The 18,938-nt window shown below is 37.7% G+C and overlaps 12 protein-coding genes across 12 annotated transcripts; 7 read left to right on the forward strand and 5 right to left on the reverse strand.

Moving 5' to 3' along the window:
* Nucleotides 1–14: 14 nt before the first annotated feature.
* On the reverse strand, nucleotides 15–638 carry FDP41_006583 (uncharacterized protein; the record flags this gene model as incomplete). The annotated part of the gene is made up of 1 exon (XM_044710234.1): nucleotides 15–638. The coding sequence occupies one exon, from the start codon at nucleotides 636–638 to the stop codon at nucleotides 15–17; it is 624 nt and encodes a 207-aa protein (XP_044559264.1).
* Nucleotides 639–865: 227 nt separating this feature from the next.
* FDP41_006584 (uncharacterized protein) lies at nucleotides 866–2,008 on the reverse strand (the record flags this gene model as incomplete). The annotated part of the gene is made up of 2 exons (XM_044710235.1): nucleotides 866–1,416; nucleotides 1,591–2,008. The coding sequence occupies 2 exons, from the start codon at nucleotides 2,006–2,008 to the stop codon at nucleotides 866–868; spliced, it is 969 nt and encodes a 322-aa protein (XP_044559265.1).
* Nucleotides 2,009–2,072: 64 nt separating this feature from the next.
* On the reverse strand, nucleotides 2,073–4,246 carry FDP41_006585 (uncharacterized protein; the record flags this gene model as incomplete). The annotated part of the gene is made up of 2 exons (XM_044710236.1): nucleotides 2,073–2,719; nucleotides 2,782–4,246. 2 exons carry the CDS (start codon nucleotides 4,244–4,246, stop codon nucleotides 2,073–2,075), a joined length of 2,112 nt encoding a protein of 703 aa, XP_044559266.1.
* A 537-nt stretch (nucleotides 4,247–4,783) lies between these two features.
* FDP41_006586 (uncharacterized protein) lies at nucleotides 4,784–7,474 on the forward strand (the record flags this gene model as incomplete). Its single annotated transcript, XM_044710237.1, has 1 exon — nucleotides 4,784–7,474. The coding sequence occupies one exon, from the start codon at nucleotides 4,784–4,786 to the stop codon at nucleotides 7,472–7,474; it is 2,691 nt and encodes an 896-aa protein (XP_044559267.1).
* A 618-nt stretch (nucleotides 7,475–8,092) lies between these two features.
* FDP41_006587 (uncharacterized protein) lies at nucleotides 8,093–9,310 on the forward strand (the record flags this gene model as incomplete). The annotated part of the gene is made up of 1 exon (XM_044710238.1): nucleotides 8,093–9,310. One exon carries the CDS (start codon nucleotides 8,093–8,095, stop codon nucleotides 9,308–9,310), a length of 1,218 nt encoding a protein of 405 aa, XP_044559268.1.
* A 141-nt stretch (nucleotides 9,311–9,451) lies between these two features.
* Nucleotides 9,452–10,420, forward strand: FDP41_006588 (uncharacterized protein; the record flags this gene model as incomplete). Its single annotated transcript, XM_044710239.1, has 1 exon — nucleotides 9,452–10,420. One exon carries the CDS (start codon nucleotides 9,452–9,454, stop codon nucleotides 10,418–10,420), a length of 969 nt encoding a protein of 322 aa, XP_044559269.1.
* A 187-nt stretch (nucleotides 10,421–10,607) lies between these two features.
* FDP41_006589 (uncharacterized protein) lies at nucleotides 10,608–11,924 on the forward strand (the record flags this gene model as incomplete). The annotated part of the gene is made up of 1 exon (XM_044710240.1): nucleotides 10,608–11,924. One exon carries the CDS (start codon nucleotides 10,608–10,610, stop codon nucleotides 11,922–11,924), a length of 1,317 nt encoding a protein of 438 aa, XP_044559270.1.
* Nucleotides 11,925–12,033: 109 nt separating this feature from the next.
* FDP41_006590 (uncharacterized protein) lies at nucleotides 12,034–12,878 on the forward strand (the record flags this gene model as incomplete). The annotated part of the gene is made up of 2 exons (XM_044710242.1): nucleotides 12,034–12,193; nucleotides 12,256–12,878. 2 exons carry the CDS (start codon nucleotides 12,034–12,036, stop codon nucleotides 12,876–12,878), a joined length of 783 nt encoding a protein of 260 aa, XP_044559271.1.
* Nucleotides 12,879–13,005: 127 nt separating this feature from the next.
* On the forward strand, nucleotides 13,006–13,584 carry FDP41_006591 (uncharacterized protein; the record flags this gene model as incomplete). Its single annotated transcript, XM_044710243.1, has 1 exon — nucleotides 13,006–13,584. One exon carries the CDS (start codon nucleotides 13,006–13,008, stop codon nucleotides 13,582–13,584), a length of 579 nt encoding a protein of 192 aa, XP_044559272.1.
* Nucleotides 13,585–13,906: 322 nt separating this feature from the next.
* Nucleotides 13,907–15,751, forward strand: FDP41_006592 (uncharacterized protein; the record flags this gene model as incomplete). Its single annotated transcript, XM_044710244.1, has 3 exons — nucleotides 13,907–14,044; nucleotides 14,453–14,995; nucleotides 15,182–15,751. 3 exons carry the CDS (start codon nucleotides 13,907–13,909, stop codon nucleotides 15,749–15,751), a joined length of 1,251 nt encoding a protein of 416 aa, XP_044559273.1.
* Nucleotides 15,752–16,165: 414 nt separating this feature from the next.
* FDP41_006593 (uncharacterized protein) lies at nucleotides 16,166–17,628 on the reverse strand (the record flags this gene model as incomplete). The annotated part of the gene is made up of 2 exons (XM_044710245.1): nucleotides 16,166–17,386; nucleotides 17,440–17,628. The coding sequence occupies 2 exons, from the start codon at nucleotides 17,626–17,628 to the stop codon at nucleotides 16,166–16,168; spliced, it is 1,410 nt and encodes a 469-aa protein (XP_044559274.1).
* Nucleotides 17,629–17,721: 93 nt separating this feature from the next.
* On the reverse strand, nucleotides 17,722–18,879 carry FDP41_006594 (uncharacterized protein; the record flags this gene model as incomplete). Its single annotated transcript, XM_044710246.1, has 3 exons — nucleotides 17,722–18,145; nucleotides 18,244–18,279; nucleotides 18,335–18,879. The coding sequence occupies 3 exons, from the start codon at nucleotides 18,877–18,879 to the stop codon at nucleotides 17,722–17,724; spliced, it is 1,005 nt and encodes a 334-aa protein (XP_044559275.1).
* Between the last annotated feature and the right edge of the window lie 59 nt (nucleotides 18,880–18,938).

Genomic DNA, 18,938 nt, shown 5'->3' on the forward strand with positions numbered 1-18,938 from the left:
CAATATTTATATCATTAATGAATATTGCTAATACCAAAGGCATAGGTCCATACTTTTGCATCAATGATGAATCCATGATTTTTGGTCATTTCTTCCAAAACGTCAAATAATTTTGATAATTTTACGAGGTGAATGGTGATATGTTCTTCATCTTCTAATTGTTGTTTAGGTCTTTCTGAAATTTTAATTGGCTCAACCTCACAACACACAATTCGACAATTGGCATTCGTCATTCCAACTTCTAATCCTACAATAGAGGACACTCGTGAAATTTTACAAATTTTCAGTCCAGTCTCTTCGAGCAATTCCCTTTCGGCAGCTTGTTCTGCACTTTCTCCCGAGTCACATAACCCAGCTGGAAATTCAATACAATAGGCTCTCATCGGAGGTCGATATTGAGAGATTAAAACCACATGTTTTTCAGTTTCCTCCAAAGGAATCATAGTGGCAATGATATCAACGCCATCAATTTCACCCGATCGAGTTGTTCTTTCCACACAATCCCACTCTCTCTTGACTTGACTCTCATCCATGTAGGAGAGTTTTTTCAATCGAAGCCATCGGGTTTGATGAAGAGTTTCTTCTGCAAGATGTGTTGAGAGGGAAGTGTGAGGTTGATCGGAAGGTGGAAGACTCATTTTTTGAATGGTTGTAATTGTAACTAAAATCTTTGTGACCATTCTCAAGTTGAAAGAATTGGATAACAATTTCATGGGATAACAATTTGTGTGAAGACATGTTGAGACATCAAATGGGTGACCTATGATAACCAGGTTATTAATAGACTTGAATATCATCACGGTATATCTAAATATTTAATGTGTTGTATATATATAGTTCATTATCGAACTGCATTCCTTGACATTTAATCCCACTTGTAATCTTGAATTGAGGCAAGAACTCGTTCATAAACTTTGTCAGCAGTGGTGTTTTGAGCAAAGTATTCAGCCAAGTGACCATAGGGATCCATTAAATAAATGAAAATACTATGGTCGACCAAGTAGTCCTGCTTTCCTTCCTTGTAGTCTGGAGCATTGTAGTAGACTCTGTACTTTTTACAGACTCTACTGATTTGATCAGGTGTTCCAGTAAGGCCAATAAACTTTGGATGATAGTCCTGAAGATACTCAGAGACAGCGGTACATGAATCACGTGGAGGGTCACAAGAAACAAATATTGGAACAATTTTATCAGCCAATTCAGGGTGTTCCTTTTCAAGCATTTGCAGTGCCTTAGTCATCTTTTTCATTTCAGTGGGGCAAACATCTGGGCAATTGGTAAAACCAAAATACATGAACATGAATTTTCCTCTAAATTCAGAGTCTGTAATGACCTCTCCTTTAGTGTTCACGAGAGTGAAAGCTCCTCCAAGTTTTGGAGTTCCCACAGCTTTCACAGCTTTGCTACTTGCTTGTCCTGAATGGAACAACAGAAATGGTGTGTTTGTAGTTAAAAATTAAAACATGACCAAAATCGTTGCAAACATCATTCAAAATTATTAAATAATTATTTAAAATAGTTTCATTAAATAGTGAAAATATGCCGTTCGAAGCAGTTTAGAATATTTCCAAAATATTTTCCGAAACTTACTGTCCAATTCAGCTTCACGTTTCTTTTGACGAACATCATACTTGGCGAAATTATACAAAATAATTCCGAAAACTGCAGGTAAAATCAAGTTTGCTGGAGAGAGCAGTTTTTTAAAGTAGCTCTTCTTGGGGGTTTCATCGGATTGTTGTTGCTGATCCGTATTTTGTTTTTGTTGCTCTTCCTTTGGCTCCTCTTGTTGTGACTGTGCTTGTTGTTTCTTTTCCTCGTTGTAGAACACAACCGATCTCGAAAATGAAGCTCTCTGATTATTTGCCGATGGTTTGAAGATCGAATTTTGATTCGGAGAGAGATGGCTCAATGCCGAACGGAACGAGCAGATTTGAAAGGCTCGGGTTGTTGTGCTTGCGTTTTTCAAGAGAAGGCTCTGAGTGAATTTGATTGAGTGGCTTGCCAGCATTTTTTTTTGAAAAAGAACAAAAAATTCGGAGAAATCATGACGGTTGTGACCTCAAAATGAGAGTTTATTCACATCTTGGTAAGGCGTTCAAAATGCTACAAATTCTCTTATTATTTCTACTTTTTGCAACATAAGCTGCTGTGATTCCGTGTTGGTTTTGTTTTGAAATGTCAGCTCCACATCTTATTAATGCTTCCACAGCACCAACAGAATTACGGAATGCAGCAATCAGTAAGGGTGTAAAACCAGACACACTATTCACATAGTCAATGTCCTTTCGGTAGTATTTTGCAAGTTCATAAATGATATTTGGTTGATTTTGAGCAGCAGCTACATAAATTGGTCTTATACATCGATCATCTTGAGCATCCTCAAAATTGAAACCTTTTTGTTTAAGGTATGAAATCAAGTGTTCATGTCCTGATGCACATGCAAAATGTAAACAAGAGATACCGGAGGCATTCTTGACATTAATGTAATCTTTGCCATTGACATTGGCCAATAGTTCCATCGCTGAGACAGCTCCTGCTGAAGCAGCAACATGAATAGGATATCTACCAAAGTAATCAACACATTCAACATTGGCACCTTTGGCAAGAAGCAACTTGATAATATTACAATTTCCCTTCTTGGCAGCCAAGTGCAAAGCGGTACGAGGATGACCATCATTGGTGTTGGCATTCAAGTCGCAATCAGGTTGTTCAACAAGCACTAAATTGAATTTAGAATGTCGTTAGCTCTCTGATACATGTATGGAACAGGCTAATACTTACACTCACAAACTTCTAAATTGCCCATGAAGGCAGCAATGTGAAGAAGTTTTTTACCACTAGGTGTATATTCACATGTGGAAGCACCATGCTGTAATAAAACTCGCATGGCGTTGACGGCATTTCGCTTCACGGCAAAGTACAAAGGGTATTTCTTCTTGAGAGTTTTGGCGTTGACTGTTGAAGGGTTAAAGTTGATCAGCATTTGCAAACTTTCAGTGCCACTCATTCTCGAAGCAGCCTTGTGAATTGGTAAATAACCCGTCGAAGTTCCAATCAATGTTGGATCTTCAAGGTTTGGACATATTTGTCGCATGGCAGTGTGTAACTCGAGGAATAATTTTACAATAGGTGTGTGGCCCTTCTCGGTTGCAATGATAAGGGCTGTCCTCTGATTATCATCTCTCGTTCGAGCATTTACAAAATCATGAATATGTGGAACATTTTGAGGAGTAAGCATAATTCCAGTTGGATTGCCTTCAAACTGAAACTCCACTCCTTGTTGCTGTGGAATGGTATTGTTGCTCATAAACTTTTGAGCAACCCATTTTACAAGTGCTAATACTACAGAGCAATGGCCACCATATGCGGCAAAATGAAGAGGTTTTGAACCTTTCAGATTTTCAATGTTAATGTCAATCGTGGACCCAAAATTGGTAAAGAGAAACTCTACAATTTTAACTAATCCACAGTTTGATGCAATATGTAATGCTGTTTGTTCTTTGAATGGATGAATTGTGTTTCTCATGTTAATATCAAAATTGGGAGGAATTTTGCTCAAGAGTGGAGTTAAATCATAACCGTTAGTGATGTATTTGAAAAATTGCACCTCTATTGGCTCTTCGTTTGTTGTTGGTTCTAGCTTTCTCTTCTTATTATTGCTATTGGCAGTCTTATCGGGGAGTATTGTCTTGACAAAAATAGCTAAATTTTGTTGGCAAAACTCGTCAATGATGGCTTCAGAAGACTCCACGTTCGGAGAGCATAATATGGCAGGAGGAGTCTCTTCATCGTCAATGCTAGACTGTGAGAGTATTGGTGGTTTGTTGTTTGAATGTTTGAAGCTGTGTTGCACATCAGCTGTTTTGTTGCCACTGCTGATGTTATTATTATTATCGGGAAGTGATGAGGTACTCAAATTCACAGAATCATCCGCTGATAAAACATCCTCTTCAACAAATAGAACATGACTCGAAACAAAGTCTTCTCCTTCCTCCATTTTATCCTGTCTGTCGGCACCATTATAATGATCAACACCGCCGTTCAGTTGTTGTTGTTGCGGTTTTTCAAAAACCACGTGATGTTGTTGAAGCACGTTTGTTGTTGTAGTACACAACCCCGATGATGTGGCCACTTGAATTGATGCTGCTCCTTCTGGTGAACAAACACCTGTTGTTTGTTCGTGACCATCACAATGAGTGTCCTCTTGGGTCGTCTCGTTGAATTGGTCGAATTTTCGCTTTAACATTTTTTTTTGTGCCCGCAACAGTCGCGATAACGGCTGTTCATCGAAAAATTCCAAAAGCAAACAACAACTCCTTTCTAATTGGAATGAACGCTTGAGAGTCATCCTTTATCCTTGTTTGTTTTCCTAATTATTATAATAATATCATCATGAAAAAGCGCACAAGCAAAAACCTGGATCTTCTCTCTACCGTATGGTCGTGTCATCTGCTCCGAGTCCGAGGCCCAAGTTGCTGAAAGACACCTCATCAACAGACAAAAATATCCAGAGATGACATCATCAAGAGAACGTTGAAAACAGTTCTCCTCTCGTTTAAATAAATTTATTTGTTATTTTTGATTCGCGTGTGCAACAATTCTCGGAAGAGTGGAACCTATCTTTTGAAAAACAAAAGAACGAAACGTTTCATCGCGTCCTACCAGTCTGCGGAGAGCCTCCATCATCATCGCCAATTTGAAAATTCTGTATCACCAGAAAACAACACAACCCCATCAATATTTGGGCGTTTCTTCTTGATTTGAATCGTTGTCTTTGGCAATCATGAATATTACATCTTTCGGAAGCCTTTTTTCGAATTGGTATAACGGCGAGTCAAGCTCATCGGAAGCAGTAGATTCAAATTGTTCAAATATCAACAAGAACCCAAACAGATCTACACGAACCATACACAAAACGATAAAATCAAACGCCTATGTACCTACATTCCGTTTGGGTGGTCAACCACCAAGGTCAATGAGAGAGGAAAACAAACAAAAATCGGAATCTATTAATTTTGAATTTCAGATTAATAGTAGTTTGATCTGCCCATCTTCTCATCAACAACATGATAACTATTCCATCAATCACCAAGAAACGACTTTTCAACAGAAAACCTCCAAGCTTCTCTCTCTTCCATTCGATGGAATGGTGGAAATTCTAAGCTTTCTTCAAAAAAAGGATATTTTCTTCATGTCGCTCATATCTAAACATTTCTACAATATGATATTTTGTCAGAGTGTTTCTAATTTTCCATTATGGAGAGTGTTGTGTGTGAGAGATGGATTAATCACGCCTCACTCCAATGAAAATGATAATCGTTCTGAAACATCTCATGAAGATGACGAAGAAAACAATTACAGCAGTGATAATCGTAGCGATCATAACTGTCAAATCGGTATGAATCATTATTTCTTTGATCCTTACCGAGATTTGTACTTGAATTATGAGAGTGATATTGGAACTAGTCAATGCGAATGGTTTTGCAAATTTGATCTTGTCAAGTTGGAATGGGTGCTGAGTGATAACGTTCTCCAACTTTTAGAGAAAATCATTAACAAGGAAATTTGTGTTGTGACAGCGCTGCAATGCTATCCAGACTCTACCAAGTATAAGGGCAATGCAAGCCAAGTTCTCAATCAATTGTTAGGAATTAGAGAGGCATTTCCAAAATCCCTTACAGAACAAGACTCCGAGTTACCATGCCTCTACATGTATACACGTCCATTGTGTCGAGTTAGAAAATCTCAAAGTAAGGGGAAAAATCAAAACATTCTCTTCCTTAGAGCATACAACTTGTTCGATGATGAGCACGATTCAAATGTGTCACTCGACGATGAAGACTTATTTGGATGCAACGACGAGTCCAATTTAGCGAGTGTCAACAATTTACGAAAAACATTAATGAGATTTATTATCTTGTTCAGCTCCACAGTAATTGTTTGCAAACAAAGCGAATGTCCTTCTTGGTTGTACAGACTGGACAGTTTAATAGAACCCATTCACGACCCTCCTCTATTTGGAGCATACTCGAACATGCCTAGCCTTCTTGTATGCAGTCTGCATACAGCATCACCAAGCCAATCTAGTTCATCTCCAAAAGAAAATGTAGAAATTTATGACTTGCTGGATGAAATCCGTCACATCATTGTACACAACAAGAATCAATCGCTGAACTTTTTATCTATCATTTTGAATTGGTTTGGAAAGATTCATGGCATTAACTTAAATGTGAAAAACATTTCCAACGAATCCTATGATGAAGACTTGTGGTGTTTTGTGAACGATATTACAAGCAAGTTACAATTTGGTTGGTCCATTTCAAGATGGGACAGAATCAAATCTAATGGTGAAATTTGTAAATTATTCTTTTCAAAATGTGTTTCTGAAACTAATGAGCATAGAACCACGAATATTACTCATGGAAATCTCTTTGTAGATGGAAACATGTTTTATGAGAACATTCAAAACAAATTTGCAAAGACCTTACTCGAGAAGGAGATGCAACGATCCTTAGAGTTTTATCAGAGAGCTGTCAAAGCTGATTTAAATCCTGCTAATCCATTGGAAATGGAAGAAATAGTCAAACTCTCTGAAATGCATGCCGAAGCAGCCATTAGGATGTTCACCCAAACAGTAGCTCCTGCATGCTTCTCATCACAAACGATCGAAGAAGTTGAACAATCACTAAAGCATGGAATTAATAACAACTTCAGAATTTTATGGAGAGAGAATGCAAGAAACTCAGAAAATTATTGCCAAGAAGTTTGGGAAGCAACTTTTAAATGGATGAAGGCAGAATTCGAAAGTCCAAGCACCCATGATGACTTTTGTAATTTATTTGAATCTCGATTTTTCTCATCTCTCACTCTCTATCTTCAAAATGCGATTGGAACAAGAAAGATTTTTGTCATGAACTTTTGTTCAAAGCAGTACCTTGAAGATTACATCATTCCCGTTTATCCATGCATTCGAAATATTTGTCAAAATATAATGGCCGCAGTTGAAGGGTTAACTTTCCAGGAAACGGTAGAAATTGACAAGCAAAGATCTCAACTTCAAAAACTTTCTGCCATACGATTGAAACTTCTAACTATAGAAAATACCATTGACCGTCTCAAAGAAGAAATTCATGTCAGAGAGGAAGATTTGAAAAAATCAGAGGAGCAAAGTGGTGTAATTGAAGACCGAATGAAGAGACTTGGCCTCAAATACGAAAAATCTCTTTTAGGCAAGGTTTCCTCAATACGAAAGTTATATATTGAATCAGCTTCACTCTCTTTACAAAATAATATTGAGTTACACAAAAAGTTTGACGCAGAATATGAACAGCTCAATAGCGTAGGATTCAACAGAACACACATTGAATATGACATTTTATTGGAGGAATATTACAAACGAAAACTTTTTGTGGATGCAAAGGACAAGCGAAAAAATTTCTTTTCACATCTGCATCCTAATAATATGAATGTTTAACAACATTATTGTTTAGGCCATTGTTGCCACACAATTACCAATATTTTGCATTTCCTACAAAAAATTATTGGTCCGATTACAAACTATCCTAACATGGAAATGGTCGAAGGATATTTCAAATATCTTTTTCATGATTATCTATTCTGTTGGTTCATTCAATGTTTGGAATTAGCACGTCGTTGTCGGCCTGGGTATTGAGTTTCCATTATTACATGAGAAGGGAGGGTTAAAAATCCGTAAGACCGACTAAGAAATTAATAACCCCTTACAAGAATCTTGAACTTGTTGGGTCAGATCTTTTGCATTTGTGGTTGCATATTATGGTTGTATTGTTGGGTATTTTCCTTACCTTAACTTTTTTGAAATACAGCGTTACTCTTGTTGAATGAAGGCCATCGAACTGAATGTCAGTCTTACAAAGTCATCTCAAAGCAATGAGGCCCAAATACAAACTATTGAGTCATGCACTTGACTTTAAACGCTTTGTGAGAGTAAAAACATGAGGATTTTAATAGTTTCATTCACCTTTCATTCCCTATTCCATCTTTCGAAAAAGATTTTCTTCCAACGAGGCTCTATTGAGCTTTCGTCTTTGTTTCTCGATCGAGGCATGAAAAAATGAAACGACTTGTTTTATTGTCGCGTCATTCATCTTCATCATCATCACGAAATTTAGTGGTTGGAGCACCAACAACTCTCTTGCAACAATCTCCTGTCCGATCCTCATGCAAGGCAGCTCTCTATTCCACTCAAAGAAATCCAGAGGAGATTAAACAACTTCTCGAAAAGAAGCTTCCCAAGGACTGGAAAGAAACCGCACAGAAGGAGTTGAAAGATCAGCCTTTGGAGTTGCTCGTCAGAACAACACCCGAAGGAATTAATATTTTGCCAATTTATGTTTCTCAGACAACTCTTGATGGAAAGGAACCAACAGGAGCGGGTAATAAGCCCTACACTCGTGGACCTCATGCCACCATGTATACCGTAAAACCTTGGACCATTCGACAATATGCTGGTTTCTCTACAGCAAAGGAGTCCAACGAATTTTACAAACAAAATTTGGCACAAGGACAAATGGGTTTGTCTGTTGCATTTGATTTGGCAACTCACAGAGGTTATGATTCGGATCATGAACGTGTCGTTGGAGATGTTGGAATGGCTGGTGTTGCAATTGACTCTGTTGAAGATATGAAGATTTTGTTTGATGGCATTCCTCTCGATAAAATGTCAGTGAGTATGACAATGAATGGAGCTGTTTTGCCAATTATGGCCATGTATATTGTGGCAGCTCAAGAACAGGGAGTGAATGACTTGAATTTATTGAGCGGTACAATTCAAAATGACATCTTGAAGGAATTCATGGTGAGAAATACATATATTTATCCACCAGAACCTAGCATGAAGATCATTGGTGACATTATGCAATTTACTTCTCAACACATGAAGCGTTTCAATTCAATTAGTATTAGTGGTTATCACATGCAAGAAGCTGGTGCTGACACTGCATTGGAATTGGCCTATACTCTTGCTGATGGTCTTGAATATGTGAGATGTGGAATTGAAAAGGGAGGATGTAAAGTGGATGATATTGCTCCTCGTTTTTCCTTCTTCTTTGGTATTGGTATGAACTTTTATTTGGAAATTGCCAAGTTGAGAGCTGCTCGTAAATTATGGGCTGAATTATTGGAAGAGAAATTCCATCCAAAGAACTCCAAGTCACTCTTGTTGCGTACTCACTGTCAAACCAGTGGTTATTCACTCACTGAACAACAGCCATACAATAATATTATCAGAACCACTATTGAAGCTATGGCAGCTGTTATGGGAGGTACTTAATCGTTGCACACCAATTCATTTGATGAAGCTGTTGGTTTACCAACTAAATTCAGCGCTCAACTCGCTCGTAATACTCAGCTCATTATTGCACATGAAACTGGTATTACCAATGTTGTTGATCCATGGGGAGGTTCCTACATGATGGAGGAATTGACTAATCAACTCTACATTAAAGCTAAGGAGCTCATTAAGGAAGTTGAGGATTGTGGTGGTATGACCAAGGCCATCGAAACAGGTTTACCAAAGAGAAGAATTGAAGAATGTGCTACAAAGAAACAAGCCAGAATTGACTCTGGACAAGAAATCATTGTTGGTGTGAACAAGTATGTCACCAAGGAAGAAGCCAGCTATGAAGTTCTCAAGATTGACAACACTAAAGTCAGAAATGAACAAATTGATAGACTCAATAAGATCAAGTCAGAAAGAGACAATTCTCGTGTCAGTACCTTGTTGAAGCGCTTGGAAGAAGCAGCCAAGACAGGAAAAGAGAACTTGTTGGCTGTTGCTGTTGAATGTGCTAAGGCTCGTGCCACTGTCGGTGAAATTTCTTCTGCTCTCGAAAACATTTGGGGACGCTATGAAGCCAAGCCAGAAATTGTGAGTGGTGCCTATTCTAGCACTTGGAAACAAGCTGATTTGGAAAAGTTGGATACTGATCGTGTGGAGAAGAAGGTTAAGGAATTCGCAGCCAAGAATGGTAGAAATCCAAGAATTCTTGTTGCCAAGATGGGTCAAGATGGTCACGATCGAGGCGCCAAAGTAATCAGTTCTGGATTTGCTGATTTGGGCTTTGATGTTGATGTTGGACCATTGTTCCAAACACCAAAGGAAGTTGTTCGTGAAGCCGTCGACAATGATGTCCACGTTATTGGTGTGAGTTCTCAGGCAGCTGGTCATAGAACTCTTGTTCCTGCCTTGATTAAGGAGTTGGAAAATGCTGGATTGAAGGGTCAAGATCGACCTGTTATCGTTGTGGGTGGTGTTATTCCACGTGAAGACTATCAAGAGTTATATGAAGCTGGAGTTGATTTGATCTTTGGACCTGGTACCAAGGTGACTGATGCTGCTGAAGGATGTGTTGATTTGTTGATGAAGAGAGCAAAACATTAAGTTATTGGACTAAATTGACAAGTGTAGGATGAAAATAATAAACAATGATAATAATAATTTATTAACAACATGGCATAATTCATCCTCATGAGCTTTAATTCGCGTTTTTTGCCATCACAAGAAATGCCTCCAAAAAGTGGTACGTTAGAAATTTAAAATTTTCAAAAAAATAATTAATTGAACGTTGATGACCTCTCCACAAATCGATTCTTCTTCTTCATATCCTTCATATTCTTCGGACACAATTCGGAACCCCACCTATTCTGTAATACCAAGGAATGAGGTCATGCATATCATGTCCGCAAGATCTTTTGAGCAAGCCGAATCATCATATACGAGCTTAATGCTTCAACGACTCAAAAACGCTTGTTCATCCTTTGCACGAGGAGAAACATCAAAATACGTAGTACCTGGCAAAGAGTTATTAAAGGCTGTGTGGAAGCAAATTTTGTTGTGTTTTAAGGCGCGATTAGAGAGTGGACAAAGAGCCACTCATTTCCATGATGCCGATATTGCTGATATTTTGCAATATCTCTCTCATGCCCATTGGATTTATTTACAACCTTCAATGAGGGAAAAATTATACATTGGATTTGATTTTAAGAAAGGCTTAAGAGCTTTATATTATGATGCAAAAGTAGAAGAAAAGAAAAAAGCATTTGATGCTTACAACAATTCAGACGATGATGATTTTGAAACCAATTTTCTAATTTCGAATCATGTCATTAGAAATTTAGATTGTGATTTAGCTTCTGATTTATTACGATATTTTGTGAGTGTTTTCACAGAGGAGATGAGTATAGTGATCCTTGGAGTGGATATTGAAGGTAATACACTGCAATTGAAGGAGCTCTCTCTTGCCAAGTATATACAACAATACGAGACGATCAAACATATTTTAGAGACCATTAGAGACTACTATGTGTTTGACCTGGATGAAAAATATGGATCAGAAATACACATGATTGAATGTCCAAAAAAGGACAATCTAACCGATGTATCCAAACTTATTGCATGTATGAATTATTACGCTATGGAAGATAGACAACGAACAGCTTGCAAAGATATTCGCCTCTTTTTTCATCAAATCAAAAATGTATATATTAAGTGCAAATTGTTAGAACAAGTTGTGACATTGTCTTTTAGCAATGAGCGCGACCTATGTGAATTTCTTCGAGATTTATTTTCGGATTATATCAACTTTAGGCCGAGAACCAACACATTGAGCGATTTGATGTCTGATCTTAATGATATAATTGCCAAAAAGAGGATCAAAAAGGTGACAGATGCCACTGGAATGACTCTCTGTTGTCTCTACTTTGTAATAGCATCTTCTCATTCGAACCCTAATTTTAAGTCTCTACAACTCACTCCTTCTCAACACGAAGCTGCTAAAGAATTTGCTGAAAGTGATCTCAAGATTGAAGTGACAGACGAATTATTGGCGCCCGAAATGGTCTTCCTTTTGCAGAAATTTGTCACGGATGAAATGCAAGATGAGTAAACCTCTTGCAATTTTTTCTGCTCTTCTTCTCTCATCCACACACAAAATTTTATGAGAATTTCAGACCCAAAAAAATTAAATCAATAAGAAGAACACACTTGTGAGAGAGATGCTTCCTTCCGAAAGAAGTGATCATTTGAATCAATCCGAAGAAAAAGAAGAAAGAATTGAATTTTTAGAACACAAATATACTTCCTATATTTTAGGAGCTCGTTCATCGAGTGATGCTGATTTATCCTATTCATGTTTAATGTTTCAAAAGTTAATCAGTTACCTCTCCGAATCCACTTCACAAAGCCGTAAAAAGATTCCTGATAAACACCTCCAAAAGGGTATCTGGGAAGTTATTATCTCGCGTCACAAATACCACATCCAACAAGAACATCGACAACTCTCACTACCAGATTTGGAAATAGCAATGGTATTGATATTCTGACAGATATTATTCCTCTCTACTTTGGAGAAAGAATGAATGATATATTTCCAGGCGTCGATCTTCATTGCAAAACATCAATTTATAACTCAAGAAAGTTAGCAGGAATGGATGTTGATGATTTCAAAATCTCCAGAGATGTCATTGGACATTTACAACAACCTTTTGGACCAAGATTATTGAGATATTTCAGCACATTATTCTTTGAACATGCCTTATTCTTATTTAGGAAATTAGAAAAAGAATGTCGTAACCGCAAACATAGCAAGCCTTCTGAAAAGACCACAGAAAGAAATAATTCGCGAACGGTCACATTTAAAGATTTCACCATGTTTATTTTCACCGAAAATGTTGAAAGTAAGGACAAGATTGCCGCATCCATCAAACTCTATGTTTCAACACTGAATGAGGATCCCAACTTTTTATCAACAATTCATTTCAACATTCGAGCAGCAACATTTGGAAATGATTTCGAAATTACTTTCATGCCTCTATTTCGATACCAGTCAACGCCAAAATAGATCACAAAGCAATACCTTTTCCTTGCTCTTTGACAAGTATCAAACAAAGACCAATGATTATATCAAATATTGTTTATTGGAACACTTTTTTGTGTGCTTTGACGATGAAGTGAAAGTGTGTGAAGTGATGAATCAAATCTTTTCACACTATGTTTTTGTCCATGATGGAAAGAGCATTAGAGACATTTTGAAAACAGTGAAGAATTGCATCTCTTTAAAGCTGGTCAAGGATCATCCAAACTCGTACGGAATGACTCTTTGCTGTCTTTTAGCTCTGTTAAGACTTCTGACCTCTCCCTATGAACATCAACAAGAATTTGAAAAAGACCATGAAGAGCCACTATTTACTGAAAACGATTATGAGAAGTGTGAATCATTTGCTGAGCATGGTCGACAACGAGAAGAGTACTTGAAATTAAGTAGGATGGTCACAAAAGAAGAAGAGCCCCCCACACCCAATAAGAAGAGAAAAAGTGTGTCATCCACCACACAGAAATCTGCATCCAAAAAGAAGAAGAAGACATCCACATCACCCGTTGCTTCTGCTGATGTTGGTGTTGCTTCTTCTGTTGAGGGGTCTTCATTGGACTCTACTGTTTTAAGGAATGAAAGCTCAGGGCATTCCATCCAGAACAATAACAAGAACAACAATATCATGGACACCAATAATGAGGACAGTACTGCATTGAAATCTCTACCCTCATAGATCACTTCAAGACAAATTTGTCAATCCTTCCAAAAACAAATTTAAAGGCATCATTTCCCAAAACAACTTTCAATCCTCCATTCAATGTGTGTTCTGAATACAACACAACCCATCCAGCTGTCAAAGTTTTTTAAACTCAATAGATCCCTCTAGCTTGTGGATCTCTCTATTCATGACCGTCACTCTTTCTCGAGAGAAGACAATGAATGCCTTTCCATTGCTGCTCCTTATTGAGCCTTCAAAGCCTCTTTTGAATGGAAAGTTTTTTGTCCAAAAAAAATATCAAAAATTCTTTGAGCTCGCGCACGTTGTGTTTTACAAAATGATGAAAAAGTTGGCCACTTGTTCGACTACGGCAAAGCGTTTGGGTGGTTCCGTGAGTAGCGAGACCATTCAAAAGATGTTGTTCTCTCAACAATCGAGATTTGAATCCAAGACTCATGTTTTCAAGATTGATAAGGTAAGAGGAGGATTTTTTGAAGGCTTTGTTGTTGGATGATGATAACTTGATGTGTTTGATTGGATATTGTTGTATTATGATGTATCATTCACTGCCGATATATTTGATGGAAATGATGATGCTATGATGATGTTGTTGTTTGGAATCAATTTTGGATGTTGCTGGTGATGACATCATTGTATTATGATAATGACGATACTCAACGACGATTTTACTACCATGATGATGCTGTACTTTCATACATGATTGGACCGACGATATCATTGATGTATACATTGACATTTTGTGCATTCTGGGAAATGACTCCATGTTAATTGATTGACTCCCCGATAATCATCAAACTCTGTATTTTGAAAATTGTCATCATATGAACAACGTTGATTATTGTTACTGTAATAACAACAATAGGAAGCGGCATTCAAATACCATCTTCCACAAAAACACATGCAAGGTATTACTTGGACAGGTCCAAAGGAACAAGTTGAATTCACCAAGGAAAAGTTGATGGAAATGTATCGCATGATGGCTTTGATCAGAAGATTTGAATTGGTTTCTGACCAACAATACAAGGCTCGTAACATTCGTGGTTTCTGTCACTTGTATAGTGGTCAAGAAGCTGTTTGTGTTGGTATTGAAGAGGCAATTACTCGTCAAGACTCTATCATTACTGCTTATCGTGACCATGGTTTCCAATTGGTTAGAGGAGGAAGTGTGGAAAGCACAATGGCTGAGCAATTGGGACGTGTTACTGGATGCAGTAAGGGAAAGGGTGGTTCAATGCACATGTACAATGTTGCTAACAGATTTTATGGTGGTAACGGTATTGTAGGAGCTCAAGTTCCAGTTGGTGCTGGTTTGGCTTTTGCTCACCAATATTTGGATAGATTGAACAAGAAGGATGTTAAGGATAGAAATGTCTGTTTCACACTTTATGGAGACGGTGCTGCTAATGTGAGTATTTGTTTTTGAGAGAATTATTGAGTTTTTTGTTTTAACACAACGGTCTTTTTTCGCGGCTCATTGCCATGATATTAATACTGCATATTTTGTTGTTGAACAATGTTCTGGATTATTCTGAACCTTATTCTATTTACTAACATGCTGGATTACTCATTCATGAATTTTACAATTTAACAGCAAGGACAAGTTTTTGAAGCATTCAATATGGCCAAGTTGTGGCACATTCCAGTTGTCTTTGTCTGTGAAAATAACAAGTACGGCATGGCCACTCCTATAGGTCGTTCTAGCGCTTCCACTGATTACTATGAAAGAGGAGACTACATCCCAGGTATTTGGGTTGATGGTCAAGACATTTTTGCTGTCTATGAAGCCTCTCGTTACGCTAAGGAGTATGCTCAACAATATGGTCCAATTGTTCTTGAAACTGAGACTTACAGATACTATGGTCACTCAATGTCTGATCCTGGTATCACCTATAGAACAAGAGAAGAAGTTCAACAAGTAAGAGCAAGCAGAGATCCAATTGTCAGAATGAAGAATCGTTTAATTGAACAAGGTATTGCTACTGAAGAAGAATTCAAGGCCATTGATGAACAAGTTAAAGATGAAGTTCAACAAGGTACTGAGAAGGCTCTCCAAGCTCCACTCCCACCAGCTCACGAACTTGTTGAGGATATTTTGGTTGATAAGGAATACTTTGTCAGAGGAAGATGGATTGGCGAAACATGGAATGTGGTACAACAATAATTCTTGAGTATCTTTTAATTTGTTTGTTGACAACATGGAAACATGCAAAATAAATATTTATTCTAAACGCCAGAGAGTACATGGTATTTGTCAACTTATTGAGAATGCATACTACGCCTTTTATCCAAATCAACAATGTATCGAGACGAAAACATAAAATAGTAGAGACAAAGACTTACGCAACGCATCCATAAGAATTGAAATAAGATCTCTCCAATTTGGAACTAAAATTGCATACAATCATGATCGTGACTCTTCCTGAATGTCCATGTGGTTAACCAGTCGAATCAATCTCTACATCATTGGTCCACGATCGAACCATTCTATCTTACTGATGGACGAGAAAGAACAGGGCCTGCCTCGTATTCACACTTGAGAGGCAAGTCGCAAGCCAACAAATATCTGCGTGTAATTTCAAGCCCTTTCAATTTGTCGAGTGGGTTGTCGTAACTCTTGTTTCATAAAGTGATGAAACACCACCATAACTATGCGCGGCGACTTTTCAATATGTCCACCAGTCAGTCTTCGAATAGTAAATGATGTAAATTCTGACGTAAAATGTTCTGTTCCATCTTTTCCTGTAAACAATGGAGCGTCATAGCAAATGAGGGCTAGCTTGAAAGCATCGATATCCCATGTTTGTGGTATCCAACTGGTCTTAAATGTGGTCATTGTTCTTTCTACAAACTTGATCATCTCCACAAAATTCACATCTCTATCACTAAATTTAGTGTTGGCAAATGTATACATATCTTCTGGATAAGAAACAAAGAATTTGGAAAATATGACCCTCAATACCTTAATCCACACATGCATGTTCGTACAGTATTGCATATTCTTATTGTAACGGTTCTGGGGAACAATTTCCTTATATATATTGGCAATCTGTTTACGTAGGTCACGAAAGTCAGTCTGACGTCTCGTTCCTTGATTTCTCAAATCTTGCTTTACTTCCAAGCTTAGTGTCTCAATCGTTTGCGAGGCAATAATTTTCCTGCTGGTTTTGCTTCCAATGAGAAGTGCATTGGAGGAGGAAGATTCTTGTTGAACGACACTTTGTGCTCTTTGTAACATTTGCTGCATTCTTTTAGTGACTGCTTCTCCAACAGAAACTAGAGCGTCTCCAATTTTGGAAAGTTCTTGGCATGTCAAGTCTGAGCCGTGTTGTCTTAAACCCTGACTCATGTCTATAACATCATCATATTCATCATCATCATCATCGTCATCATAGAAATTATCACGAGGATTAAAGAAAGGATCCTCTTCATAATCACTATACTCGTCTGCCTCTTGTACCATCTCCAAATGAATTTTCTCCAAAATCATCCTAACTAAAAAGCATAAGGTAATAAAACTCATGTTCAAATCATGATCTCTATTCATGAGAAAAAGCTGTGTAGCATTCATAGAGGTACCACTAGGAGTGACCTCTTTTATCTCACATGAACCAGGACAATCAAAGCAAATGTAATTGATGATGAAACTAGTAATCAAATGGACCTGTTGAGGTTCAGACAGCAATTCAAACACAGGTAATCTCCTGAAACTGTTTCCTTTAAACATTTCTTCAAAAAGTCCCTCATAGGCATATCCTCCGGCAAGCTTGAGAATTTCTTCAAATGAGGATTGGTTTGTCTTTCAAATTGAATTTCATCATGATTGTTTGGAACAGAAAGGCTTGTAGTTACTTGCCGTCCGAGAGCAGCAGCAGCTGCTCCATCATCTTTGGATGTCTTTTTTGTGAGTATTTGTTGTTTGTGCTGCTTTGAAATTCCCGTGTAACGTCTATTTTCATGAGCTGGGAAAGAATGGTTGCGAGAGGAGCTTTCAGCACTGCTGCTTTTCCTATTTGCTGATAATCTTTGGGAATCTTTCATTTTTTTTTAAAAAGTTTCTTAATTTGGAAACTCATTTTTTTTGCTAAAATTGTTTATTTCCAATCCGATGATGAACTTCCAATCATCTTACTTTCAAATTAAACAACACTTCTTTGCTTGTTTTTGAAATCGATTAAAATTCTCTTCTGCAAAGCTATGACTCTTCACCACAACTTCTGTAAGGTCCATAACATTTATGTTTTTCCAAGCACTTGTTTCCCAATAGGAACAACATCCAGTCTTTCGAGCCATGTCTTCACCATCTTTGTATTCAAACACAAAGGTTTCATCATTGAGTAAAACATCCAATCGATTGGACCTTAAATCAATCTTATTCATGACCAATACAATGGCAGGGTTGTTGTCCATGTGGTGTCGAATTTCAGGAATGAATTTCTCACAAACATTATTCAAAGAATTCGGATGGTTGCATGAACAACACACCACAAATACATCGGTATCAGGATAAGTCAGTGGCCTCGACAATCCATCATATTCGGACCTGCCAACAGTATCCCTATGATTGTGTATGTACAGAATTGCACCATTTGTTTAAAAAGTATGTGAGTATGCATGTTGAAGGTCCTTAACAACTACAGTTATAATTGACCTTACCATGTGGAAATGGTCACTTGAACGTCTCCAAGTGTCCTTTGAAATTGACAAGTGTCATAAATAGTTGGTATATAGTCAATCGGAAACACACCATCGGTATATCTGGCAATGAGAGATGTTCCCAACTGCTCCGTCTCCCGTAAACACAATTTTATATTTGTGATCTTGTTTTCGACTCACAACATTCAATGATTTCAAATCATGAAAGGAAAGGAAGGGATTCATTGGTCCTTCATATTTCAGACTAGACACATGTTTTCGTGATTGTTCGAGGAATCGGTGGTGTAGTTCAATGAAAGGTCGGATTAAAGTTTGTAAGTGAATCTTAAAATCGGATTGAACTTGTTCCAAAGATGCTGATGGAATGACATTACTTGCATCAAGAGGTGTGCCAAAACGGTGCATCAATGGTTTGTATTGAAGACGATGGTAAAATTTGATGAGTTTTTTGGAATCTGTTAAATAATAGTCCTTCCATAATGTATCGTCATCGCTTAGCTGTGAGAGTCGGAATGATTTGCTCACCAACTTTAATGACAACCAATCGTTTCGGGACATGAAGGCGAGTATTGATAATAGTTCATCATCTCTCAAATTGGAGAAGGTCACAAGGGAGAATGGGTGTTGTTGAGACATTTTTTTGTGGATGTCAAATGTTCATTGTGTTGCTACGAGTTCACACATTCGTTACTACT

This window comes from Naegleria fowleri, assembly GCF_008403515.1.
Source record: "Naegleria fowleri strain ATCC 30894 chromosome Unknown tig52, whole genome shotgun sequence".
In the NCBI taxonomy this organism is placed as follows: domain Eukaryota; phylum Heterolobosea; class Eutetramitea; order Acrasida; family Naegleriidae; genus Naegleria; species Naegleria fowleri.